The 21,617-nt window shown below is 56.6% G+C and overlaps 1 protein-coding gene across 4 annotated transcripts; it reads right to left on the minus strand.

Moving 5' to 3' along the window:
* Positions 1-1,048: 1,048 nt before the first annotated feature.
* Positions 1,049-21,404, minus strand: PHKA1 (phosphorylase kinase regulatory subunit alpha 1). 4 transcript variants are annotated; one of them, XM_062625818.1, is made up of 33 exons: positions 21,230-21,404; positions 20,904-21,062; positions 20,314-20,361; positions 19,611-19,779; positions 19,162-19,244; positions 18,590-18,670; positions 18,087-18,185; positions 17,825-17,971; positions 17,448-17,501; positions 15,732-15,854; positions 15,534-15,629; positions 14,790-14,897; positions 14,498-14,576; positions 13,935-14,069; positions 12,808-12,917; positions 12,039-12,183; positions 11,736-11,814; positions 11,145-11,320; positions 9,106-9,282; positions 8,652-8,746; positions 8,309-8,448; positions 8,024-8,180; positions 7,782-7,861; positions 7,514-7,592; positions 7,297-7,426; positions 6,834-6,935; positions 6,500-6,627; positions 6,127-6,162; positions 4,988-5,032; positions 4,624-4,794; positions 4,075-4,128; positions 3,739-3,939; positions 1,049-3,513 (listed from the first exon to the last, which is right to left on the minus strand). In XM_062625818.1, exons 1-33 carry the CDS (start codon positions 21,305-21,307, stop codon positions 3,340-3,342), a joined length of 3,738 nt encoding a protein of 1,245 aa, XP_062481802.1. In that variant the 5' UTR covers positions 21,308-21,404; the 3' UTR covers positions 1,049-3,339. The 4 variants fall into 4 exon arrangements, with proteins under 4 accessions (XP_062481802.1, XP_062481803.1, XP_062481801.1 ...); XM_062625819.1 differs by having other exon boundaries at positions 6,127-6,165; positions 6,500-6,612; positions 21,230-21,403; XM_062625817.1 differs by having other exon boundaries at positions 6,127-6,165; positions 21,230-21,403.
* Positions 21,405-21,617: the final 213 nt, after the last annotated feature.

Here is a 21,617-nt window from a genome sequence, read left to right on the forward strand (position 1 = left end):
TCACCTTTCTCAGAGGCGGAAGGGGTCTTTGTTTACAGGCTAGTAGGGCTGACTGACAGAGCTTTAAACTAGACTTAAAGGCAGAGTGGGATAATACCAGACAAGCTGTCTGATGACATGCCAAAGCTAGGGGCCTGGCAAGGACCCTCAGCCTGTTGCTCTCAGACATGCTAGGTACACTGCAGCACACTTTTAAGTCTTACGCACATGCGTAACAGGAGCCAAGAGGGAAATACCAGGCAAAGGAAGGTGACGTGACCAACAGCCCAGCTGAAGTGCCTCTACACCAAAACATGCGTCATGGGCAGCAAGCAGGAGGAGCTGGAAGTGACTTGTGCTGCGAGAAAGCTACAACCTGGCTGCCTTTATTGAAACTTGGTGGGATGAACCCCACCAGCGAAGTGCAATGGCTGTCAATGGCTACAAGCTGGTCAAAAGGGACAGGCCAGGAAGGAGGGGGAACAGTGTTGCCCTCTGCATCTAAAAATGGATAAATTGTGAAAAGCTGTCTCTGAAAAATAGCCATGAGCAGGTTGAAAGCTTATTGGTAAGAACTGGAGACCAGTCAACAAAGGGAACCTTGTGGTTCTGCAGGCCATGCTGTCAAGGGGAGCCTGTGGATGAAGCCTTCTGACTCCAGCTACAGGAAGCACTGCACTCACAGCCTTTCATCCTCTCAGGGGACCTCAACCACCCCAAGAGCTGCTGAAGAAGCTGCAGGCAACTGTATGGGGTCTATGTGGCAAGGGCCTGGTAGTGGGGATGAGGGTTACAGGGTGGATTCTGTAAGAAGCTGCCAGAAGCCTCCCCCATGTCTGGGAGAGCCAATGCCAGCTCCTCATGTTGGAAGAGTTTGTGGAGGACTGTTCCCTATGGGATGGAGCCCACATCAGAGCAGGGGAAGAGCGTGAGGAGTCCTCCTCCTGCAGCGGGAGGGATGCCAGATGTCTGATGAACTGGCCACAACCCCCATTCCCCTGTGGCGATGCAGGGGACGACATAGAGAAAACAGGAGTAAAGCTGAGCCCAGAAGATGGGAGGAGGGACGTGCTTTGAGATTTAGGCTTTATTTCTCATTATCCTACTGTGATTTGATTGGTAATAAATGAAACTCATTTCCCCAAGTCAGTCTGCATTGCCCATGACAACTGGTGAATGATCTCCCTGTCCTTATCCTAAACTCATTTCCCCAAGTCAGTCTGCATTGCCCATGACAACCGGTGAATGATCTCCCTGTCCTTATCCTAACTCAGGAGCCTCTCATTGTGTTTTCTCTCCCCTGTCCAGCTGAGGAGGGGAGGGACAGAACGGCTCTGGTTGGCAGTGGGCACCCAGCCAGGATCAACCCAGCACAGCAATCCAGGAGACTCCTGACGTGCATGCAGGGTACCTTCTTAAACCACAGAATAGGCAGCCCTATACCTGAGGGGAAGCAATACTGGATCTGATGGTCACCCACCCAAGTGAGTCAGTTGGTGACACTGAGATTGGAGCAGCCTGGGCTTGCAATGCTCATGCACCGGCAGTTTGCAGTCCTGAGGGATACAGGTCAGGCAAAGAGTAAAAGCCAGGACCCTGAATTTTAGGAAAGCAACTGCCAGCTGCTCAAGGGATTGAGCTGTGTGACCCCCTGAGACACTGTCCTCAAGGATAAGGAAACAGACAGAGCTGGCAGGTCTTTAAGGATGCTTTCCATAGAGCACAGGAGCTCTCAATCCCCATGTGCAAGGAATCAGGAAAGGCAGGCAAGAGTTGAGACCTGGTCAAACTAAAATGCAAAAAGAAAACACACAGGCAGTGGAAGCAGAGACAGGTATCCTGGGAAGGGTACAGGGACACTGCCTGGCCGTGTAGGAAAGGGGTCAGGAAGGCCATGGTACAGCTGGAGATGAACTTCGCAAGGGACAAAAAGAATAATAAAAGGTCTTCTACAGGTATGTCAGCCAGAAAAGCAGGGTCACAGAAAGCGAAACCCTCTTGATGAGTAGGACTGGTAAACCAGTAACAGAGGGTGAGGAGAATGCTGAGGTACTCAACAATGTTTTTGCCTCAGTCTTCACTGGCAACCTCTCTTCTTTAAATTAAAAGAGGGTTTATGTGTGGTTTAAGGAAAAAAGGTTTTAAGATGATGGTGGTGAAGAACACTAGCACAAGTTGCCCAGAGATGTGGTAGATGCCCTGTCCCTGGAAACATTCAAGGCTGGGCTGATTGTGGTTCTGAGCAACCCGATATAGTTGAAGATGCCCCTGCTCATTGCAGGGGGTTTGGACTAGATGACCTGGAAAGGTTCTTTCCAACCCAAACTATTTATGATTTTATAACCTCACTCACCCTGCCACTCTGCGGTGTGTGTGCCCGTTCCCCATTAGTCTGACCACACTATCCTGTGCGGGGTTTGACCTGCAGGATAGAGCAGAACTGGGAAACACTCCCCTCTCCAGTGCAAGGCTGCAGGAGATGGGGACAGAGGGCAGAGCTGAGCATTCACAGCACATTTGTGATGGCACAGCTAACACCAAACTGAGCAGCCAGCTCAAAGCTTCTTTACAGGACGTGTATGAGCTCGGGAGCCTGTGACTTGGCCATGAGTGACACTGCCAGAAGCAGAGAGGGCATGGCAGGGCTGCCACCGACAATCCCCAGCCAGAAGCTCTGTCCTCGCAGCTCGGTGGTAACTGGGATCTGTTACCATCTTGGGATGCTCCTGGCTCCCACAGCCTCCCCAGCTCTGTATACAGGACCCCTGACCCCATCTTCAGTGAGATGGGCTGCCTACTTCCAAGCAGCAGAGCTGTGGCTGGGTTGGATCATTTTGCTTTTGGGTGTGCTGGGGGAGAGGCTCAGGTGGCACCCTGTACTCCTCTAAGCTTTTCCACCAGCAGCAGGAAGAGCAAGAGTTCCAGCTTACACTAGTGTAAACCCTGCAGATTTGGAATAAAAAGCGGCACAGAACAGATTAAAAACATAGAATCTGCTGGAGGCATCTGCAGAGCACGCTGCAGCACTGCACACACGCCTGGTGAAGGGGGCCCTTTCCACCTCCCTCAAACACACATACCTTTGGGGGTGATGGCCCCGAAGGAGCTGTGTAGGCAGACACTTCTAATACAAGCAGGCTTCGAAGCTCAGCCTTTCCCTGCCAGCCCAGGCTGCACACAGCTTAGGACCACGCAAGCTTCCCACAGAGCTCTTCAGGAGAGCTGCTCAGACACCAAGAGGGCAGGACTAGGAGAGATGGCCACGCAGGCTGCCTGCAAGCTACCTAATGCCCGTTTTTATAAGCTATATGAAACAACCTTTCTGCAGCATCTGCAACCCAGAGTGAGGAGTTGTGAGAGCTACTGCATGGAGCAGCCATCAGCGGGCAGGAAGTCATACACGTACATGGCCACCGACTTGGACAGGTAGGTCATGGTGCCGAACCTCCCACTTGGCGCACTATCGTACAGCAGGCTGCAGATGCCTGTCGCAGGATCCCTCTCCAGCATGTGCTCGTCAGCGCCCAGGGCTTTCTGGATGTTGGGCAGGGAAGGAGAAAGGAAGCATCAGGAATAAGGCAGTGTGACACACTGATGGTGAACAACGGGAGGAGTACACTATGTATTTGCTGTGCCCCATGAACATAATGAGGGCAACAGGCAGGACTGTCTGCATGGGTGACTGCTGCTTGGCTGTAGGGAACGCAGCCAGCGGCCCTGGGTGCAACCTGTGGCTCCTGTATGAGGCCTGGCCCTTACCTGCTCCTCATAGAAGAGGTCGTTGGCCATATGCAAGATCCTTTCCACAGCTATGATGCCACCAATGGTGTGCACTTCCATGTCCACCAGCATAGTGAGCACTAAGATAGCCTCCACCAGCAGCTGCCTGTACTCTGGCTGGGGCACACGGTTGAGGACCGACTCCACATGCACAGCAAACTTTATTTCCCCAGGGGTCATCTGTGAGGAGGGAGAAAGAAAGGCACCTGCAGCACTCTTATCACCAGCAGAAGTCCTGAGCAATGTTGGGTGCTTGCACAGGGCAACCCAGCACCAACCCACCTACCCTGCTTACACCTCACATAAACCTCCTACCTCTCTGGTTGTTGAAGACGGAAGAACAAAGCCCTCCACAGAAAGGCCATGGCACTGCAGGACAAGGAGAGACCACAGTTATGGCATTGAGAAGCATCTACGCTAGAACACATAGGGCCGGTCCACCAGCTCACTCTCCCTTGTGCACTGGTGCACGCTGCCCACACACGCTAGCTCCACCTCCTAACTCCTTGCACAGCATTGCTCCTTCCCCACCGGTTCAGCCCTGCGCTTAGCATGGGGCTCTGCTCCCTGGCTCACCATGCCAAGGACAAGCTGTGCCCAGAGCTGCTTCAGCTGCGGCTCCAGCCTGCCCCTGCCTGGCTAATGGGTAAAGCCATTACCCGTTACTGTGCAAGGCTCAGCACAGTATGAGGTAGGTCCTGTGTGCCTATAAGGCAGCTTTCCAGGGCCAGGCTGTCCAGGAAGCATATACCAACACGACATCAGGAACCATCCTCGTGTACCTCACAAGCTGGCCTAGCAAGGCTGGTGCATGGGACCCACAGGCTCACGTGCATGGAGGAGCCAGCCAGGCACCCAGCTCACCTTCTGCAGGACCTTCCAGACCTTCTGGTAGAAGCCCACAGGGACACGGTTGAGGGCCCCATCCAGCCGTCGTCTCCGCTGCCACTGGCCCTGGCGGCTGTCCTTGCTGCCCTGGTCTTCCAGCATGCTTGAAAAGGAGCCCTGGCCCAGCAGCTCTGTGTGCCCAGGAGACTGAGCCGACACAAGACAAGGACCACAGAGACTGCTGTAGAGTAAATACCCACAAGAACACACCCTGCTGCCCAAGAGCTTGTGCTCCCCCAGCCTGGCCTCCACCCCCCACCACAGCAAAGCCACCCTGCAGCACCTTTGTGCAGCCACAAGCAGGTCAGACCCACATGTGCTGCCAACAAACACCAGTTACCAGAGACGACTTGAGGTCAGCGTCCCCGGACTGCAAACCGAGGGGCTGGAGGAGAAAGGGAGAGACCAAAATCAGACCGTACTGGAGCAAGCAAGCCATGACAGCAAGCAGAGCAGCAGCAGCATGGACCAAGCTCAGGTCACAGGGCAGTTATCCCAGGGGCTATGCTTAGCTGGAGAGGCAGTTTCAAAGGGCAAACCTGCGGGAAGTTGCATGTTAGCACCACAGGGGAAGGGCTGCACCTCACAGGGTGGCTGCAAGGCCTCTGCACACTGGTGCTGCAGTGGCAGCGAGCTCGTGCTGGTGAGCACATGGGAGCAGGGCTGCTACTGCTCTGCTGGCTGCTGGCATAGGTGGGGTTTGGTCTCAGGCAGACCAGGGGGCCAGTAGCAAGACCAGGCAGTAGCAAGGTTGCTACTGCCTGTGGACAACCCTCCTCATCACATACATGGTCCCCCTTGTAATGCCAGGTTTCCCGTTGCTGCAGACTGGACATAAAACTGCTGCAACAGTCTGGTCCCTGCAGGCCCTGTCATTTTGGGACGAGAAGTCAGGACTTGTCCTGGACACATGCTAGGCTACAGAGGAAGTCCTTGTAGCTGGGCAGGAGCTTCTTCCTCCAGAGAAGAAATAGCTGAGGAGATTACAGGCAGGATGCAGCAACCACCAGTAAGCTACTAGACAGGGCCACTGCTGGTCATTGCACTACAGTAATATCACCCCATCATGCTCAGCAAGTTTTCACGGGTATAATGGAGTCTATTAGGCCACAGCAGCTATGGAGCACAGATCCCAGCTGGTTCTAATGACAACACACAATCTAAAGAAGCCTTCCTCCCTGCCAGCCCAAATATGGCAGGTCTCACACAAAGGGGGAGCTCCCCAAAGGCTGTGGGACAGTGCCAGCCCTGGGCCCCACAGCATGGTGAGCAATGCCAACCTTTTCCCAGGGAGCCAGCCTCCCTTCCAGTCCTGAACACAGCAACCCTGCACCTTCAGAGGGGCAGCCAGCTCACTGCTGCAGCAGCTCGCTCAGGTTTACTTAGTAAAGCTTGCTAATTCATGCATGCTCGAAAGCTGCCCGGGTGTGTGGCATAAGGGACAAAAGCTGAGGGTGCAGGAGGACCAGGGGGCATCACCTTACTTCCAGGCAGAGACTGCCTATGCTTATCCAGCTGCTGCAAGAGAAGAAGGAAATGACGTTTCTGCTGCTGAAAGAGGCCCACCAGGACACTAGCAACGCCTGGGACTCTGCGTGGTCCTTCCCACCCCTGCACTTCCCAAGCACTCCTGTGTTCCCCCTGTACTGCTTGCTCTGCCAAAGAAATCCCAAGTCCCATTAACAGGTTTGCTCCAGTTCTCCCCACAGGGCAGGACTGGAGCTAAAAGCAGATCCTGGAAGCAGCTGTAAGCTCTCTGAAGCCCAGGAGCAAGTTCCCTCCTGCTTCCCCACCGATCCTGCTTGTCCTGTAGCTGTCCCTGGCAGGAGCAGCCTGCACCACCTGCCCTCACCTGCTTGATCTCACTTTTCAGCCTGATGATGCCGGAACGCTCGTGTTTGGTGGCCCCAATGGCCCCCACCTCACAGATGGAGATAGTGGTGAGCGACGAGTCAACTGATCGCACTGGAGAAGAGAGGCCTGGAGTGGGTACCGTGGCTCAGGGCACACACACTTCTTGCCTCTGCTTGGGCACTGGTACCTACCTCTGCACACCCTTGCCCTCTACCCCAGCCAGCACCAGAGATCCCTGAGCACAGCATACAACTGCTTCAATTCAGGCCACGCTCTGCACCAGCACCCAGCTTTGCCCAGAGATGCTCTCTCAACCCTGCTGAGAGACTCACCACTCCTTTCCACTCCAAACTCCTTGCCAGAGAGGATGTGGTAGAGGAGGCTCTTCATGTCTGATGGGCTGAGATTCATCAGATTCTCAGTGGCTTCTCCAGCTGGAGAGAACAGAGCTGGGATGTCGTACCCCACTTCACAGCCCTCCTAGGACATTTTTACCCTGCACACCATTCCGTCAGCAGGGGAAGCACTGGTACAGGAGCTCATCCTCCAGGGACGTACACTAACTCTGGGTTTTGCCTACAACAGGAACTCTTCCCCATGCCAGCCCAACACACAATTGAATACAGACTGAAGTGAAATCACCCAGCTGTGCCTGAGAACAGTCCCTGGCACTTTCAGTGCAGGGTCTTGCCCTGGAGCTGAGCTGCCCATTTTTAACAGCACTTCTCTTCCCTGCTGATGGGGTCCCCATTGCAGCAGCACCCTCCAGCTGGGTGCTGTCCCCACTGCACGTACCTGAGCAGCGCAGAGAGTGCGCCAGCTCCGTTGCCATCACCTGAATGATGAGCCCGATACGAATGCGGAACATCTCAGCGAAGAGCGCGGGCTGCGTGCGCATGTACATGGCCAAATAGACCATGATCTCCTAGAGGGGAAGGGGTAGGTCACTCCACTGCTGTTCACCAGGGCAGAGAACCCTAGGCCAGGGTCCTCTGTCACCCTGGCCCCTCACCTGGGTGAGGACGGACACACTGAGGTTCTTCTCGCTGGCTTCATCAATAAGGTGAACAAGCTCCTCATAGGGGATCGGGCTATGGAGGGAGCAGAGAAGGTGAGAGGCAGTAGAGTGAACCCTGCGTCCCTTGTGGTCCACACTGCCCAGAGGGGAGAGACGCAAGCTGGGGGTGGCCACCCAGAGCCGCTCCTCCCACAGGCTTCCAGGACAGCAGGTCCGCATCCAACCCCAGGCCAGCACGTGCCAGGAGACAGGCCACACTCACGCGGAAATCGTCTTCTCACGCGGCTCTGGGGGCAGCCCAACTGTCAAATGCTTCTGGTGAGACAGGAGGTCAGTACAGGCCTGGGGACAGAGTCACCCCAGGCATCACCAACAGCTCAGGGATTGGGCCTTGGCCCAAGGCAGGGTGAGACAGAGCAGATGCAGGTGCAGCTTGCCCACCCGCTCTGCAACCTCTTCCCCAACAGAGCTCAGCCAGCTGGAGGCCAAATGCATGGTTGTTACCTCATCCAGAGCTTCCACCTTCTTCTTGAGGATGCCAGAGATGTAGCGGATCAGGGCCCACTGGCGTGTGTCCCCCACCCGCATGTACAGCTCAGTGAGGAGCTCCTTCACTGTGGGGCCAGGCTCACTGTCAAGCCCCGTGTGCCATTCAGGTCCTCTGCATTGAAGGAGATCCTGGGTTACAGCCAGCAGCTTGCCTTGAAGGAGCCCTGGGCTCTGCAGGTGGGGATGACTGCACGGCTGTGCTCTGCTCAGTGAGCCTGCAGGACTCAGAGCTCAGCATACTTGAGGATGTGGAGCATGTAGAGGATGTCCGCTTGCTCCTGCAGCGTGGGGCAGACACGCAGCTGGTCCACCAGTGCCTTGCAGTCCACGTTGCCATGCTCATCGCGGGGTAGGTTCATCTCTGCATAGAGTGTGTGGCTCTGAAGGAAGGGAGACCCATGCTCCTGGTCAGCATCACCAGCACCACACACCAAGTGCAGTCTGGTTGTGGAGCTGAGGACATTCACCCATAGACATTCCCCCTCACTAAACACTAACCCTTCCCCATGCAGCCCCACAGGGACTTCTGGCTCCAGCTGAAAGGATAGCAGTGCTTGGCCAGCCTGAGAGGGACATGGCTCACCTTGCCATCCATATCATGCTGGTGGGGTGAACCCAGCAGCTTGACAGACTGCTGGGATGCCTGGAAGATCTTGCTGGGGACAAACATCCCAACATCTAAAAGAAAACCAAGGTTGGTACAGATACTTCCCAACCCCAACCCACCTCACATCTGACACACTGCTCCCCTGTCAGCCCCTGCAGTGAAGTGGGCCGTGGGAGAAGCAGCCCCATCCCGCCGTGCTAAAGGAACACCACAGGGAGCTGCCATTGTTTATCATTCAGAATTTTCCATAAGGAATGCACATGCACCAACTCCAAGATACTCCAATGGCCAGGACTAACATGATGGACATAATGCAGGCTTCTTTTCAGTTTATGGGGCCCAGGCATTGCACAGCTGGGAAAGCTCCCAGAGCACCTCAGCCTTACCCCTGGGCTTGACCAAAGGTGCAGAGGGTGCTGGAGTTACTCACTCTGGATGTGAAGGTCCTTGGCCTTGGATGCCAAGGACATGAGGTCACGGGTGGTGTGGACGGCAGCGCGGAAGCGGCTCAGGCCTCCCCGCTGTGCAGTGGGAGGCAGGTTCACCTGCGGAGCTGTGTGCTGCAGCAAGTGATCCAGGTACTGAGCAACCTCGTCATACGTGTCTGCTGAAGGGGAGGCACAAGAGGGGGCTCAGCTGCTTTGTGCCCCAAGCCCAAGAGAGCTCCCGCCTGCACCTCAGCAAGGGTGAAGCTTTGCTGGCTGAGCAAAATGACAACATGGGGCTGGTGCCTGAAGTCCCACAGCCATGACACCCCTGTTCCCAGTCTGCTCCGCTGCCTGGGACACTGGCTGCCAGCCGGGCTCCTTCGGAGTCCCACCCAAATGAAACAGGTGATGGGGATGCAGCATGTGCTGGGTCTGAGCCTGTGCAAGGATGGCCAGAGCCTGCCCCAACCCCACAGTGAAACCCTCGTGCTTGTTTCCTCCAGGGATGATAGGGGGAGGCACAGCCAGCAGCAGCCTGTCCATGTGGAATGTTTGTGAGCACCCCAGCACAGCAGGGGCCTCATCCAAGCAGGACTCCAGCATGGGAGCAAGGCAGGGTGGGTTTTACAACACAGTTACTTCTAATTAGAAATTACCAGTTATTTCTAGTTAGGAGTTAGAGAAGGAGCTACAGCTCCTGTCTTGCTCTTTGCCCAACCTACAGCAGCTGCCATCACTCCCAATGCCACAACAGGAGCACAAGGGCCCACCGCTCGTTTCCTGCACCGTGGATGAGGGTGCTCAGAGGCCATCTCTCTCCTCAGCCAGGAAATAACAGTGATGGGCATACCCCAAGGGGGAGATGCCCCATGCCAAAGCAATGCAACACAACTAAGAGCTGTTGAGTGCTTCCAGACAGTGGGCCAGGGCAAAGCCATGCTGCTCTTCAGCTCGCAGATCAGCTCTGTGGTGTGTCCTTCCTTAGGAGGTGAGATGCAGACAACATCAGAGGCCCACATCGCAGCATTCCCTTTTCATATCTGGCAGGGTTGCCTTATGACAATGCCTGAAGGAAGAGTCCTCCAGACATCAGGCTCGAAAACATCATCCTGTCTGGCTGCAGCATCTGACCACAAGAAACACTTTAAGCATTTTGTAAGTGCTGTAGAGAGACTAGGCAGGCCCCATCTCCCCTTGGGGCTGCGGAGAAGCAGACACCTTGGAGAAGCCCAGGTGCAGCCTACAAGGAGACTCCAGGCAAAGCAAAAGGAGGGCAAGAGAAGTGAGTATTCAGAGTCACAGTGGTGCAGACATTGGCTACAGAAGCAGCAGAGGCAAAGCAGACTGATGGGAAGGCTGGGAAGATGACGAGCTCTAGGTCACACAGGAGGATACACCCAGGGCTGTTTGCAAGGGAAACTGCAAACCTTGCACCCCACCATGGTCTCAGGACAAGACGGGTCCATCACACTGTGGTGGGCTAAGGCTCTCTGAGGTACCATATCCACAGCAGCAAGACCTCAATTTGGCACCAACTGGAGCAGCCCTGCCTAGAGAGGGTCAAAGGCTTTGGGAAAACAACACCTGGATTGCTCAAGACATGGTGAGTCTTCCCCACCACCTTGGGCATGGTCCCATCACTTTCTGCACTGTCACTGGTGTTCCAAAGATCCTCAGCCCAATCTCTCGAGCAGAGGCAGGTTGCCAAACCTGTGTCTCTTCCCTAAGCAACAGCCAGACCGACTGATTATAGAGCATCCTCCATGCTCTCCATGTGCACAACAGGTTCAGCCCTGGCTGGCTGGGAAAAACCCTTGGTGAGGCTGCATGAATTCACCTGGTCCCACCCCACTGGTGTCACCCTGACCATCACCCAGACAAGGTTACTGATGGAGGGTCAGATGAGAACAAAAACATGGTGAATACCCAAATGTATGAAGAACATGGTGGCAGGTGCTGGCGGGGTGGTGGGGTGTTACAGCTCTACGGGTGAGTTTGGCATTTGCTATGCCACAGCAGCAACTGGCCTGTTCCCCCTGACCATCCTCTGCTATCTGCAAGCCATGCAGCCACTCCTCGGCATCTAGCTCCTCAGAGCTGCCAGTGCTGAGCTCATAACTTTTGGCAAAGACCTTACCCTCTGGCCCAGGGTCCATAAAGCTGAGGTGAGTTCGGCACGACGTTGTCAGGAACTCCGACAACTTACCCGTCTGGATCCTGGGCGAGAGGAGGGGAGGTCAAACAGAGAGGAAGGGGGGAGCAGCACCTTTGGCTTTGCCTTCTGGATACAGGACAGGCCCTTTGGCAGGGAGAGATGCGCTTGCTCAGGAGCATACTATGCCCCCACGCCTGCTTTAGCTACCTGCAACTCCTCCAGCCACAGGCAGACATGAAAGGGCTGCCCAAAAGGTATTAGAGGGATCCTGCAGCCACGGGCTTAGAAGCATAAAGAGCTATGAACTTTCTCACATCTCCTCTGTTGGGACTGTACCCCAGGGATGCACTTACAGCCTAGCACACCCCAATGTATTCTCCACAGCTTGTTCCCCAACAGCTGATGCTCAGGCCCAGCAAGTACCCTCATAAACAGGCTCCTGGGGGCCGCCAGCCCTCTCCAGGAAGCTGCACTCACCTTGCACCACCGAAATACCCATCCTGCAGCTTCCGCAGCATCACCAGCACTGTGGGGTGCACACTTTTGCCGAATTCATCTGTTGGGGACAGAGACAGAGGCAGTCAGGCTCTCCCACTGCTAACCCAGTGCAGCTCCTTTGAGCAGCAAACTCTTCACAGGATGCTCCTGGCTCTTTACAGGATGCTTCTGGCTCCTCCAGCCCCACCATTACTGACACAACTGCCCACCCACTTCCTCCTGCATGGGCTGCTTCCCACAGCTGCTCTAGCCAAACGCCTTGCGAGGTTGGAGGGTCTATACCAAGCATGGTGTGGGAGACGAGGAAGGTGATGGTCGGCCGTCCGGTCATCCTCCAGCGGCTACAAAGGTACGAAAGATCTGTCCTCAGCATCTCCACAATCATCCTGTTGTCAAGAGCCAGGTAGAACTGCTGCTGGTCTATGAACTGTGAGGATGGGAGGAGACATGAGCAGCCCTTCCCACAGCCACCTTTAGCGCCACCCACATCTTCCCACAGGCACTCAGCCAGGCCAGCCACACAGCGCATCCAGTGACCCCGGCACCACCAGCGTGTCCCACCTCACTTGGTAAGCATCAGTAGAGCCTAGAAAGGCACCCTCAGCCCCCAGGGCAGCTGCTGGCCCCTAACAACTATGGCGAGGTAACACCACAGCTCAGCAGCAGTGTCACACAAGCCCCACACAGCCACGGGTCTGTGCTGTGCCCATCCCAAGCAAACATGCACTCCCACAGTTCCAGGCTTGCAACCCTGCTCATCCCTGCACCATGTTGGACACAGGGGACAGAGGGATCCCTGTCCTGCCATCAGCCTTTTCCTAGTGCTCTTGTCAGGGTGAGCAGAGATTTCCACTCAACACTCATCACTGGAAGGCTGAAACCATCTTCTCCCAGCATGCACGTAGCCAGGACCACCAACTGCTGCTCCATGCCACAGAGCTGGGACTGGTCCAGGCTGTTCAGAGGGTGTTGGGCACCCCCTGAGCACTCAGCCAGTGGGGAGCCCTCCTGCCTAGTTCCAGATCTCCTGGCAGCAGGGAATGGCACCCACCTGTGGGGTGAACGTAAAGATGTTCTTCCTGATGTTGTAGAGCTTGGAGGTCCCAAGGACTCCCATGTGCCGATAGGGCCGTCCTGTCAGGCACATCTTCTTGTTGCGGCCTAGGAGTCCAGGAGGAGGAGTTTTTAGTGACAGCCTTCTCATGAAAGGGATACAGCAAGCAGAGGCAGGCTTCTGTGCTCCCAGCCAGCAGGAAACAGTTGTTTTGCACTTGGGATACCCCAGGACCCTGTGTTGTGCTGGCATGGCTCAAAAGCACAGTGATGCTCTACCCCACAGCCCTGCCCAGTGGATAGAGACACTAGGCCCCCCCCAGGAACACTTGCTGAAACAGGAACAGCCTGTCCTGGCTTCCACAATGTGCCACACCTCTGGGTTTTGGGGTATGTTGGAAGCTGGGGCAAGACCAGGGGTTCAGCCCTGCACAGGGCTGGTTCCCCAAAGCCGAGAGCTCTGTAAACATTCCCACTGCTCCTGGAATTACTCCCAGAGCCCAGGATGGTGCAGCAGCAGCATCACCCCTCGCTCACGTCAGCCCTGGCAGCTGCTGAGCTGTTCCCCTGCTCCCTTTGCCCATGTTACACTTGGCATTTTGGTGGCTTAAATTAGCCAGCTTGTGCAGCCTGTGGTGGGTCAGGTTCCTCCTCTGGCCCAGGCCAGGTCTCCAGCTCCACACAAGCCCTGTGCCCAAAGGGCCGCTGCATCAGGGAATGGCCCTGCCAACCCTCCAACAGCGGCCACCTCACCTCAGCTACAGACTCTCTCAGCAAGCCAGGAACTGCCAGGGGACCTTCTCTGGGGTCTGGCTTGCTTCCCCCATTGACATCTGGGACACATGAACAAAAGCTGGCTCCTGTCCACACCAAGTCCATCCTATAACCCCTGCCTGTCCCTGGGGTGACTGTGCAACTGCAGTGCCAAAGCTTTACCCATTTTAGAATTACTCTGCATAGCACTGTCTGCCATCCCAGTGCCCCTTGGGCCCAAGTTCCCCTTTACCAGGCCAAGGAAAGGGTAGCAGAGCCACCATTAGCTAGGCACTGATGAGCAGCAATGTCAGGGTATGACACAGACCCTTCTGCACCCTTTTTTCTGCAGGTGCAGGGAGCCCAGCTTACCCAGCCGGGCGTAGATGTGGCTAAGGATGCGAGCAGGCTGCACTCGGATGGGGTAGACATCTGCCACAGTCTCCACATCGATGTCCTCCTTCCTCAGGGCACCCTTGATCCCCTCTGTCTCTGCCAGGATGCACACTGCAGAGGGAGGACAGGTTCAGTGTGGCAGGGGCACCAGAGTGAGGAGTGCTGCTCTGCACCTCTGGGGACACGCATGTGCTATGTCACATAAAGGCAGTTGTCTGGGGTCTCTTTGGGAACCACTTCCCACTGCAGAGGTCTGCCTTGCTTCCCCTGACATTCTTCCCACTCAAGCCTTCTGTCCTGAGTGGCTTTTCAACCTTTTCAACCTGTCTGCAGAGGAGGCTGTAGCCAGTGATGCTCCCCTGGAGCAATGCAGGGTGGAGCAGAAGGACTTACACCCCATCTTACACCCACCTTGCCAGGGCTGAGACCTGCTGCACTGGCAGCCACCCAGCCAGCAGAGCCAGCCCCATGAGCTCCATGCAGGCAGAGGTCCCAGGCCTGCTAGGCACAGGAGTTTGAAACCAGGCCCTTTCTCTCACCTTGGACCACCACATCAGGCTTGGGGACAGTCGCAAACCGGCGGTTGAGGGGATCTATTTCACCAGGAGCTAGAAACCCCTGAGGAAAAAGAGGTATGACGAGATATGAGGAGATCAACATTTCATGCACAGGGTAAAGCGGGTGATGCCTACAGACAACCCACCTTTAAGAGGTCCTGCAGGGTGGAAGTGACAGGTTCCCCATGGTAGGTGGCACAGGATGGCAATATTTGCCCTTTCAGAGCTCAGAGCCTCGCCCCTCAGCCCCCCCTAGCACTAGGGATGACCATACCTCAGCCATCAAGCAGCCCAGGATGTAGAGGGACTGCCCCCACATGAGCGGCAGCTTGCCCATGGGTATCCTGTCCACAGTGTGAGGGTTCCTGTACTCCTCGTCCACCTGGAAGGCAAGCCAGTAGGTCAGGGATGGATCCACACACACAGGATGCTGTGAATCATCATCACTGCATTTCAAAGTCCAGCAGTTCCAGGCTTAGAATAAGAATCTGTGAAAGCATTTGCCACAGAGGGCCCAAAACCTCCCAGCTATGCTCCTCACACCTTCTCGTGACTGCCCTAGGGACCCGTGCCAGACACCACATCAGCTGCTCAGTATTTCGGTTCCCAAGATGTTGAGATATCCCTCTGGAATGGCTGACATTCCCCAGGAGCACTGGGACAATGCTCCGGATGCTACAGCATCCAGGCACCAGGAGGCCGTCACTCTCAGCCCAGGCTCACATATCCTCAGCACCTCCTCAGCCCAGGTCTGTGTGTCCTGAGCTCTCAGAGGACTCGATCTCCAGGTTGCACCCTCTCAGTACAGCAACTTGAGTACAGTACAGGGGCAAGAAATGCTTCGGGGGGGGGGGGGGGGGGGGGGAGTTGGAACAGCATGTTGTTTTTTGTTTGGTTGGCTGTCTTTCTCACGGGGTTTCCATGTGCATGAAGCCACCATGTGTGAGTTAAGCTGTTAAAACCTGATAGTAATTACCTGATGATATTTCCACTCCCACTGTAGCTCAGGACCACTCACCTTATCTGGTGGAACGCTGTACAGCTCCGGCACCAGGCGTACCCCATTCTTCCCCTTGATGAGAACCCCCTCGAGGGCTTCCCGATACTCCTGCACCTGAGGAGAGAGAAAAGGGAGTCTGCCCTGGGCATGGCTCCCTGCACGCCTCCTTTGCCAGGGACTTCTTTCCAGCAGCATGGCAGGTCCTGCCTCCTTTACCTGCTCCATGTTTCCACTGAAAATCCCATCGATGATCAGGTACGCCCAGAAGAGAGGCCACTCGCACTCAATGTTTTCAAACAGCTTCAGCTCTGCAGGCTCATAGTAGGCGCGGTTGGGGTCCTGCAGGGAGGGTGACAGCGGTGAGGGTGGCGGGTGGCAGGATCCCTTCAAACAGGACTCCTACTCCCCCTGAGGCCCCAGCCTCAAAATGCCCTCCCAGTGCTCTTCTGCAGATGATGGCTGAGAGAGCCAAAAAGCAGCTTCACCTCCAAGCTGTGTTCTTGCCATCAGGCATTCTCTCCCAGATCCCTGCACTAATGCTACAGGGACTCACCCTGCTTGGGCAAAAGGAACCTACCCTGTCCCCAGGAGAGCACCTCAGAGCCCCATACAACAGCACAACATTCCTCTTGCTGCCCTGGGGACACCTGCATCCCCTTCAGCTTGCCTGCTGTCCCCTAGCCCCTCAGCCCCTGCCTCTTCCAGCATCACCAGGCCGTGGGCTAGAGAGCAGGGGCCCAAGCAGGGGCCCTTCTGCCAGGGGATAGGACTGAAAGCCTGGCACAAGGGAAGGGGTCAGGATGGAGACCTGCCTGTGACGAATCTTCCCACCCCAGATGTGTGTGCTGTAGCGTTCCAGGGGACCTATGGCCACCAACCTTCCCTGATGCCTGCTTTAACTCTTCTGCAAAGAAGGGAGATGGGTGGCCTTAGCAGACTGTTGGGCAGAGAGCACACAGGCAGTGTGTGTACTCTATAGCGCCTGCACAATGGCCACAAGCTCTCAAACTCCAGTTTGACTCCAGGCAGCTGCAGTGCCCCTGCAGGCAGCACTGCCTTTCCTGCCCCTCACAGCTCCCCAAAAGCAATTCACGGCTTTGCACTCTGGCAAAGTTTGAGTGGTGGAAAAGTCAGACTGGAAATGGTGCTGCTATTCCCTGGCTCTGGAGAGATGCCGCCACACATGCTGCCTATTATGGTCAGGTCTGAAAAGGCACAGCAGAGGAAAAGCATTTAGAGGCACACATGCCCAAAGGAACCCCAGCACATAATGGGCCCAATGGGTGATGATTTCAGACCCTCCAAGTACCATTTCCCGGTTCTGTGGTTATAAAATCAGGACAGTGCTTACAAAATTTTCATGGTTTCCCACCCCAGAGCAGCAGAAGAAAGGCTCCACTCACTCCACTGAGAGCCAAGTGTGGCAGTACACAAGCTGCCTTCTGTCCCGGGAGAGGCAGAAGCACGGTTGTGACCTCAGGTGCTGCTGCAGAGCCAGGTCCCAAGATGCACACTGTGCCTGTGCAGTGACAGTGACTGTACAGTGTTGAGGGAGGAACACTGCAGTCACCTCCACAGGCCTTCAGCCCTCACTCAGGGCTTGTGCAGCCTGGAAAGAACTGGGGAAAGAGCGCACCTTGGCAGGGCTCCCCATGGGGCATAGTCCCACCTTCCCCAAGCCTAAGAGATACATACCGCAGGTCCCAAGATGCAGAGCCAGCCTCTGCCCATCTGCCATGGGCACTGACAGGATGTACCACCTCTGCAGTGGGCTCTGGCATTTTGGGAAGCCTTGCCCAGACCCATGACACTGCCTGGGGCTGCTAAGGGCTCTCACCTTCCCCATGCTCCCCACCATAGCCTTGACACACTGCTGATGCTTGGCACTGCTGTTCGGGGTGGGGGGGAGGGGGCAGGGCTGAGCACACTCACCTCTTTGGGGGTCCTGTATCCATCCCGCAGGAAGCGGCAGCAGCCGTAGCGCCCCTGGGAAAGAGAGAGAGTAGTGCTTAGCAGGAGGAGGAACAGTGTGAGGTAACTCACACCTTCAGTGCAGAAGCAGGGGTGGTCCTCCTCCTCCAGCAAAGTACCATCTCACTTGCTCACCTAGAGCTTAGGTACTACAACCACAGCCTAGGGCCACAGCACACAGGACTCACTTGGCACACCCTGGCCACGAGTCATGGAGACTGGGAGAAGACACGGCCCAGCACCTCATCCCTGAGCATATTTTTGGGGAGAAAAGGGCTACAACAGTTGGGACTGCAGCTGCCTCTTGGGGAGGGCAAGACAAGGGCAAAGCCACTCACCTGCAGTTTCATGATGATCTCTTGCTTAGTGATCTCCACCAGCTCACTGTCCTCCACAGCAAACGCTGGGTAGGAGATGACAGAGAGCACGCTGGCATCAACTTCCTTGGATGTGGAGGCCCTGGGCAGCATCGAGTGGAGGATGGACTGGTTGGAGGGGAAAGTAGGGGTGCTTAGGTTCCCAGGCCAGGCATCATCCACACCGCAAAACCAGCAGATCACAGTTCATCTTGCGATGGTGTAAAGCCCATGCAGGTCTCACCTGGCAATGCTGGACCTCATCCGACAGCACCCTTATCACAGACTGTGGGCCTCCCTTTGCTCCAAAGAGATCCAACTCATCCAGTGCCTCCAGGGCAGCCTACAAGCAGGGTGAGACTCAAAGCAGCAAGTCCTGCACCATGCTGCTCATCTGAAAGCACTCACACCCTGTGCCAGCCCCTGTGTGTGCCACACTTCCAAAATTTAAACAAACGCAAACCCTGCTGTGGCTGCAGAGCACCCTGGTAAGAATATGACTATATCTCACAGGCCCTGGACATTTCTGCCACACACCCCAATTAAGTTCTCACTCCTGGTTCAGGCACAACTTGAGCAAGAGGAGCAGTTTTATCCCAGCAGACAAAGTGAAAAGCCATCCTCCCCAGGAACTCAACTTCTTGGGGAGTTGAGCTTCAGTAGTTAAACATGCCCAGCCTTCTCTACAAAAAAGCAGCATGGGGTCACCGGTGCTCTCTGGCAACAGCACCTCTCCCTCCAGCTCACCTTGGCCATGCCAACAGAGCTAGCATTCAGCTCGGTGATACCCTGGTTTGTCTTGTCTCCACGCTCCCATATCCCAAAGTCCTGTGCAGAGACAGTGGCACATTGGAGTGGGCAATAGTTCACAGCATGTCCAGAAAGACTTCAAATCCCACCCTGCAGAGGGGTCAACACCAAGGGGCCGCGGCCCGTTTCCCAGTTAACCATGGCCGATGCGGCCAGCGGGGTCGGGCAGCAGCACCTCAGGCCCGGGGGCCGGCAGGGGCCTGCGGTGGGGCAGGTTCCGCCCTGCTCCAGCTCCCTCCCCGGACACGGTCCCGCACCTGGTGCCGGAGGATGGTCTGCTGCACCAGGCGCGTGTACCTGTCCAGCCGCACGCCCATTGCTCTGGCTGTGCATGGCGGCAGCTACGGCAGCAACACCGGGTGCAATGGACAGTGGCACTGGAGGGCTGGCCCACGTTGCTCCCAGCAAGCGTAGTGGGACTCTGCCCACTGGAGCCAGGAGTGACCCACAGCTGCCCCTGGGCACCAGCCCACCACCTGCATCCTCTTTCCCCAGCACGGGCTACCCACCGCAGTTTTGTAGGCTGTTTCAATGTAGAACACGAGGTTCTGAATAAAGTTGACTTCATCCAGGCTGTCGATGATGTGGAGGCCTGAAGCAGGGGGAGCAATTCACATTAGTCGCCCCAAGCCCACAGGCAACCCTAGGAAGGGGCTGCAGTGACACAAGCTGGCCCCTGTGCTCCTCACAGCATGCCTGCCACATCCCAACTGGCTCTCATCCTTACTCCCACCCTGCTATGGAAGCTTTGAGGCTTCAGGCAAACAGGGGCTCTTAGACAGACAGACACCGAGGGGCCCAAATCCACATTGGGTGCTGCAAGTATAATAAAAGAGGGAAGTCACTGAGGCCACTGCAGCAGCTTGTCACCCAAGAAGTTGCACCCAAACCAAGAACATGGAAAAGTCTGGGAGATAAACATGCTCAAAGCTGCAATGGCATCCCCCAATAGCATCACCTGAGGCTGTCATCTGCGCCAGCATGAGCAGGTAGAGAGAGGTGGCATCCATCTGTAGATGACCCCACTCATGGTCCCCCACCACAGTGGCACAGGTATGGGTGTTGTATTTGGCATGCAGGCAGTCCTTGGTGCTCTGGCTGTACTTGAATGCCTCCACCTTGTCCACCTTGAAAAGGGCAAGGAGATGCATGGATTCATGAAACCCTGTCTCCAGAGAGGTCTGGCAGCCCTGGAGACAAGGGCTAACCCATGCCATCAGCCCAACATGCAGTGCCACGCCTGGCAGAGCAGAAATCCTACAGCCCCCAGACTGAGCCCCTCCACGCACCAACAGTCATGTGCCGCCCTAGTGCAGGGCTGCAACTATGGAAAGCCCACAGACATGGCTGCACTGAGTGCAGTGAAAAGGGCCACAAGTGCTCTCAAGGAGAACAGCTGCAGAGTCCCAGCACCAGCCAGGCCACAAAAGAAGGGAGCAGGTGGCAAAGGCTCTGCTGGCCACCAGCCCACAGCATTGGGACTTCCATCACACCAGGGACATGCCAACAGACTTTATTTCGAAACCTGTTGGAAGGAGGCCTCCCCTCCGCTCACCAGTGAAGGCTGGGGAGAGATGGCACAGCTGGGACTGACAGTCTTTGTAGCAAGCTGGGCTTTGAGGGGACCACTTGACCCTTAGAGGCACTCCCCAGCCCCCTACCTGTCTCATCATGCACTGGAGCAGCCCCCGCATCAGCTTCACCACGCTCTGCAGGAAAAAGGAAAGCAGCCTTGTAAATCCCCACGTGGCCGGCAGAAGCCCTGACTCAGGATCAGCTGGCTGCTGACCTTTGTGGAGCTCTGCAGTCTGTAACTGGAGCCCCTGCTCACATTTCCAGGGCCCCTTCACCCTAGGCAACAGCACAGGGAAGCATGATTTCTTCACCAGCCAGCAAAGCCAAGCTACCGTACAGGGGAACAGAGGGCATGGCAGCAGGATGCTGCTTGCTAGCCTCTGGGAGAAGGACTGCAGCCCGAGACCACCCCAGAGCCAGAGAGCTGGACCCTCTAGCTGGGCTCCACCGTGCTCTGGGAAGAGCAAGCTCTGAGGTTCTTTTCTACTGTGTGTCTTCCCCTGCGCCTAGGGCCAGCACTGTCCCTATCCTCACTGCATAGTTTCCCATGGCCCTTTGGTCCCAGAGCCTGGCTGTGCCTAAAGCAATCCAGCCGGGAGGTGACAGTCGGGTCCGGGTACCACCGGTCAGACTGGGCGGCCGCCATGGGCCCTCCCTCCCGCCGGCTCCCTTTTACCTGCTCCAGCTCATAGGCCTTCGCCTTGTCCTCGTCGCGGTCGGCATTCTTGCGGTAGGCCAGGCCCAGCCCCCAGACGGCCAGGATGCTATAGACGTTATCCCGCACCCAGGCATCCCTGTGGTCGGCGCTGGCGGGGAGCAGGCCCGTCACCGCGTCCTGCAGAGGGGGCAACACCGAGGGGCCGCGGCCCGTTTCCCAGTTAGCCACGGCCGATGCGGCCAGCGGGGTCGGGCAGCAGCGCCTCAGGCCCGGGGGTCGGCAGGGGCCTGCGGTGGGGCAGGTTCCGCCCTGCTCCGGCTCCCTCCCCGGACACGGTCCCGCACCTGGTGCCGGAGGATGGTCTGCTGCACCAGGCGCGCGTACCCGTCCAGCCGCACGCCCGAATTGCTCCGGCTGCGCATGGCGGCGGCTACGGCAGCAACACCGGGCGCGACGGACAGCGGCACTGAGGGGCCGGCCCGCGTTGCTCCGGGTCCTGGCAGCGCCCCGCCTCCCGGCACCGCCCGCTCGCTGCCGCCTGCAGCACTGCCCCAAGCATCGCGGCACCTTAGGAGCGGCCTCCCCGTCCGCGCTGGTCCACGCTGCTCAGCGCTCTCCGTTCGTCCTGCTCAGCGCTTCACGCCGAGGGCGGCGGTCCCGGCCCGCCGGGTGCTCACTACGGAGCGGGCAGGACCCAGTTCCGAGGGGCCCCGGCGGTCATGCGGTGGAGGG

Source organism: Pezoporus occidentalis, unplaced genomic scaffold (genome assembly GCF_034315485.1).
Source record: "Pezoporus occidentalis ecotype Australia unplaced genomic scaffold, CSIRO_AGI_Poc_V1 ctg283, whole genome shotgun sequence".
Classification (NCBI taxonomy): domain Eukaryota; kingdom Metazoa; phylum Chordata; class Aves; order Psittaciformes; family Psittacidae; genus Pezoporus; species Pezoporus occidentalis.

Coding starts and splice junctions, on each gene's coding strand:
- PHKA1 (XM_062625817.1), bottom strand. CDS start 21,307: ATGCGCAGCCGGAGCAATTCGGGCGTGCGGCTGGACGGGTACGCGCGC. Junction 18,186..18,589: donor GCTCTGTTGGCATGGCCAAG/GTGAGCTGGAGG, acceptor CCCTGCTTGTAG/GCTGCCCTGGAGGCACTGGA. Junction 12,918..13,934: donor CCACATCTACGCCCGGCTGG/GTAAGCTGGGCT, acceptor CTGGACTCCTAG/GCCGCAACAAGAAGATGTGC.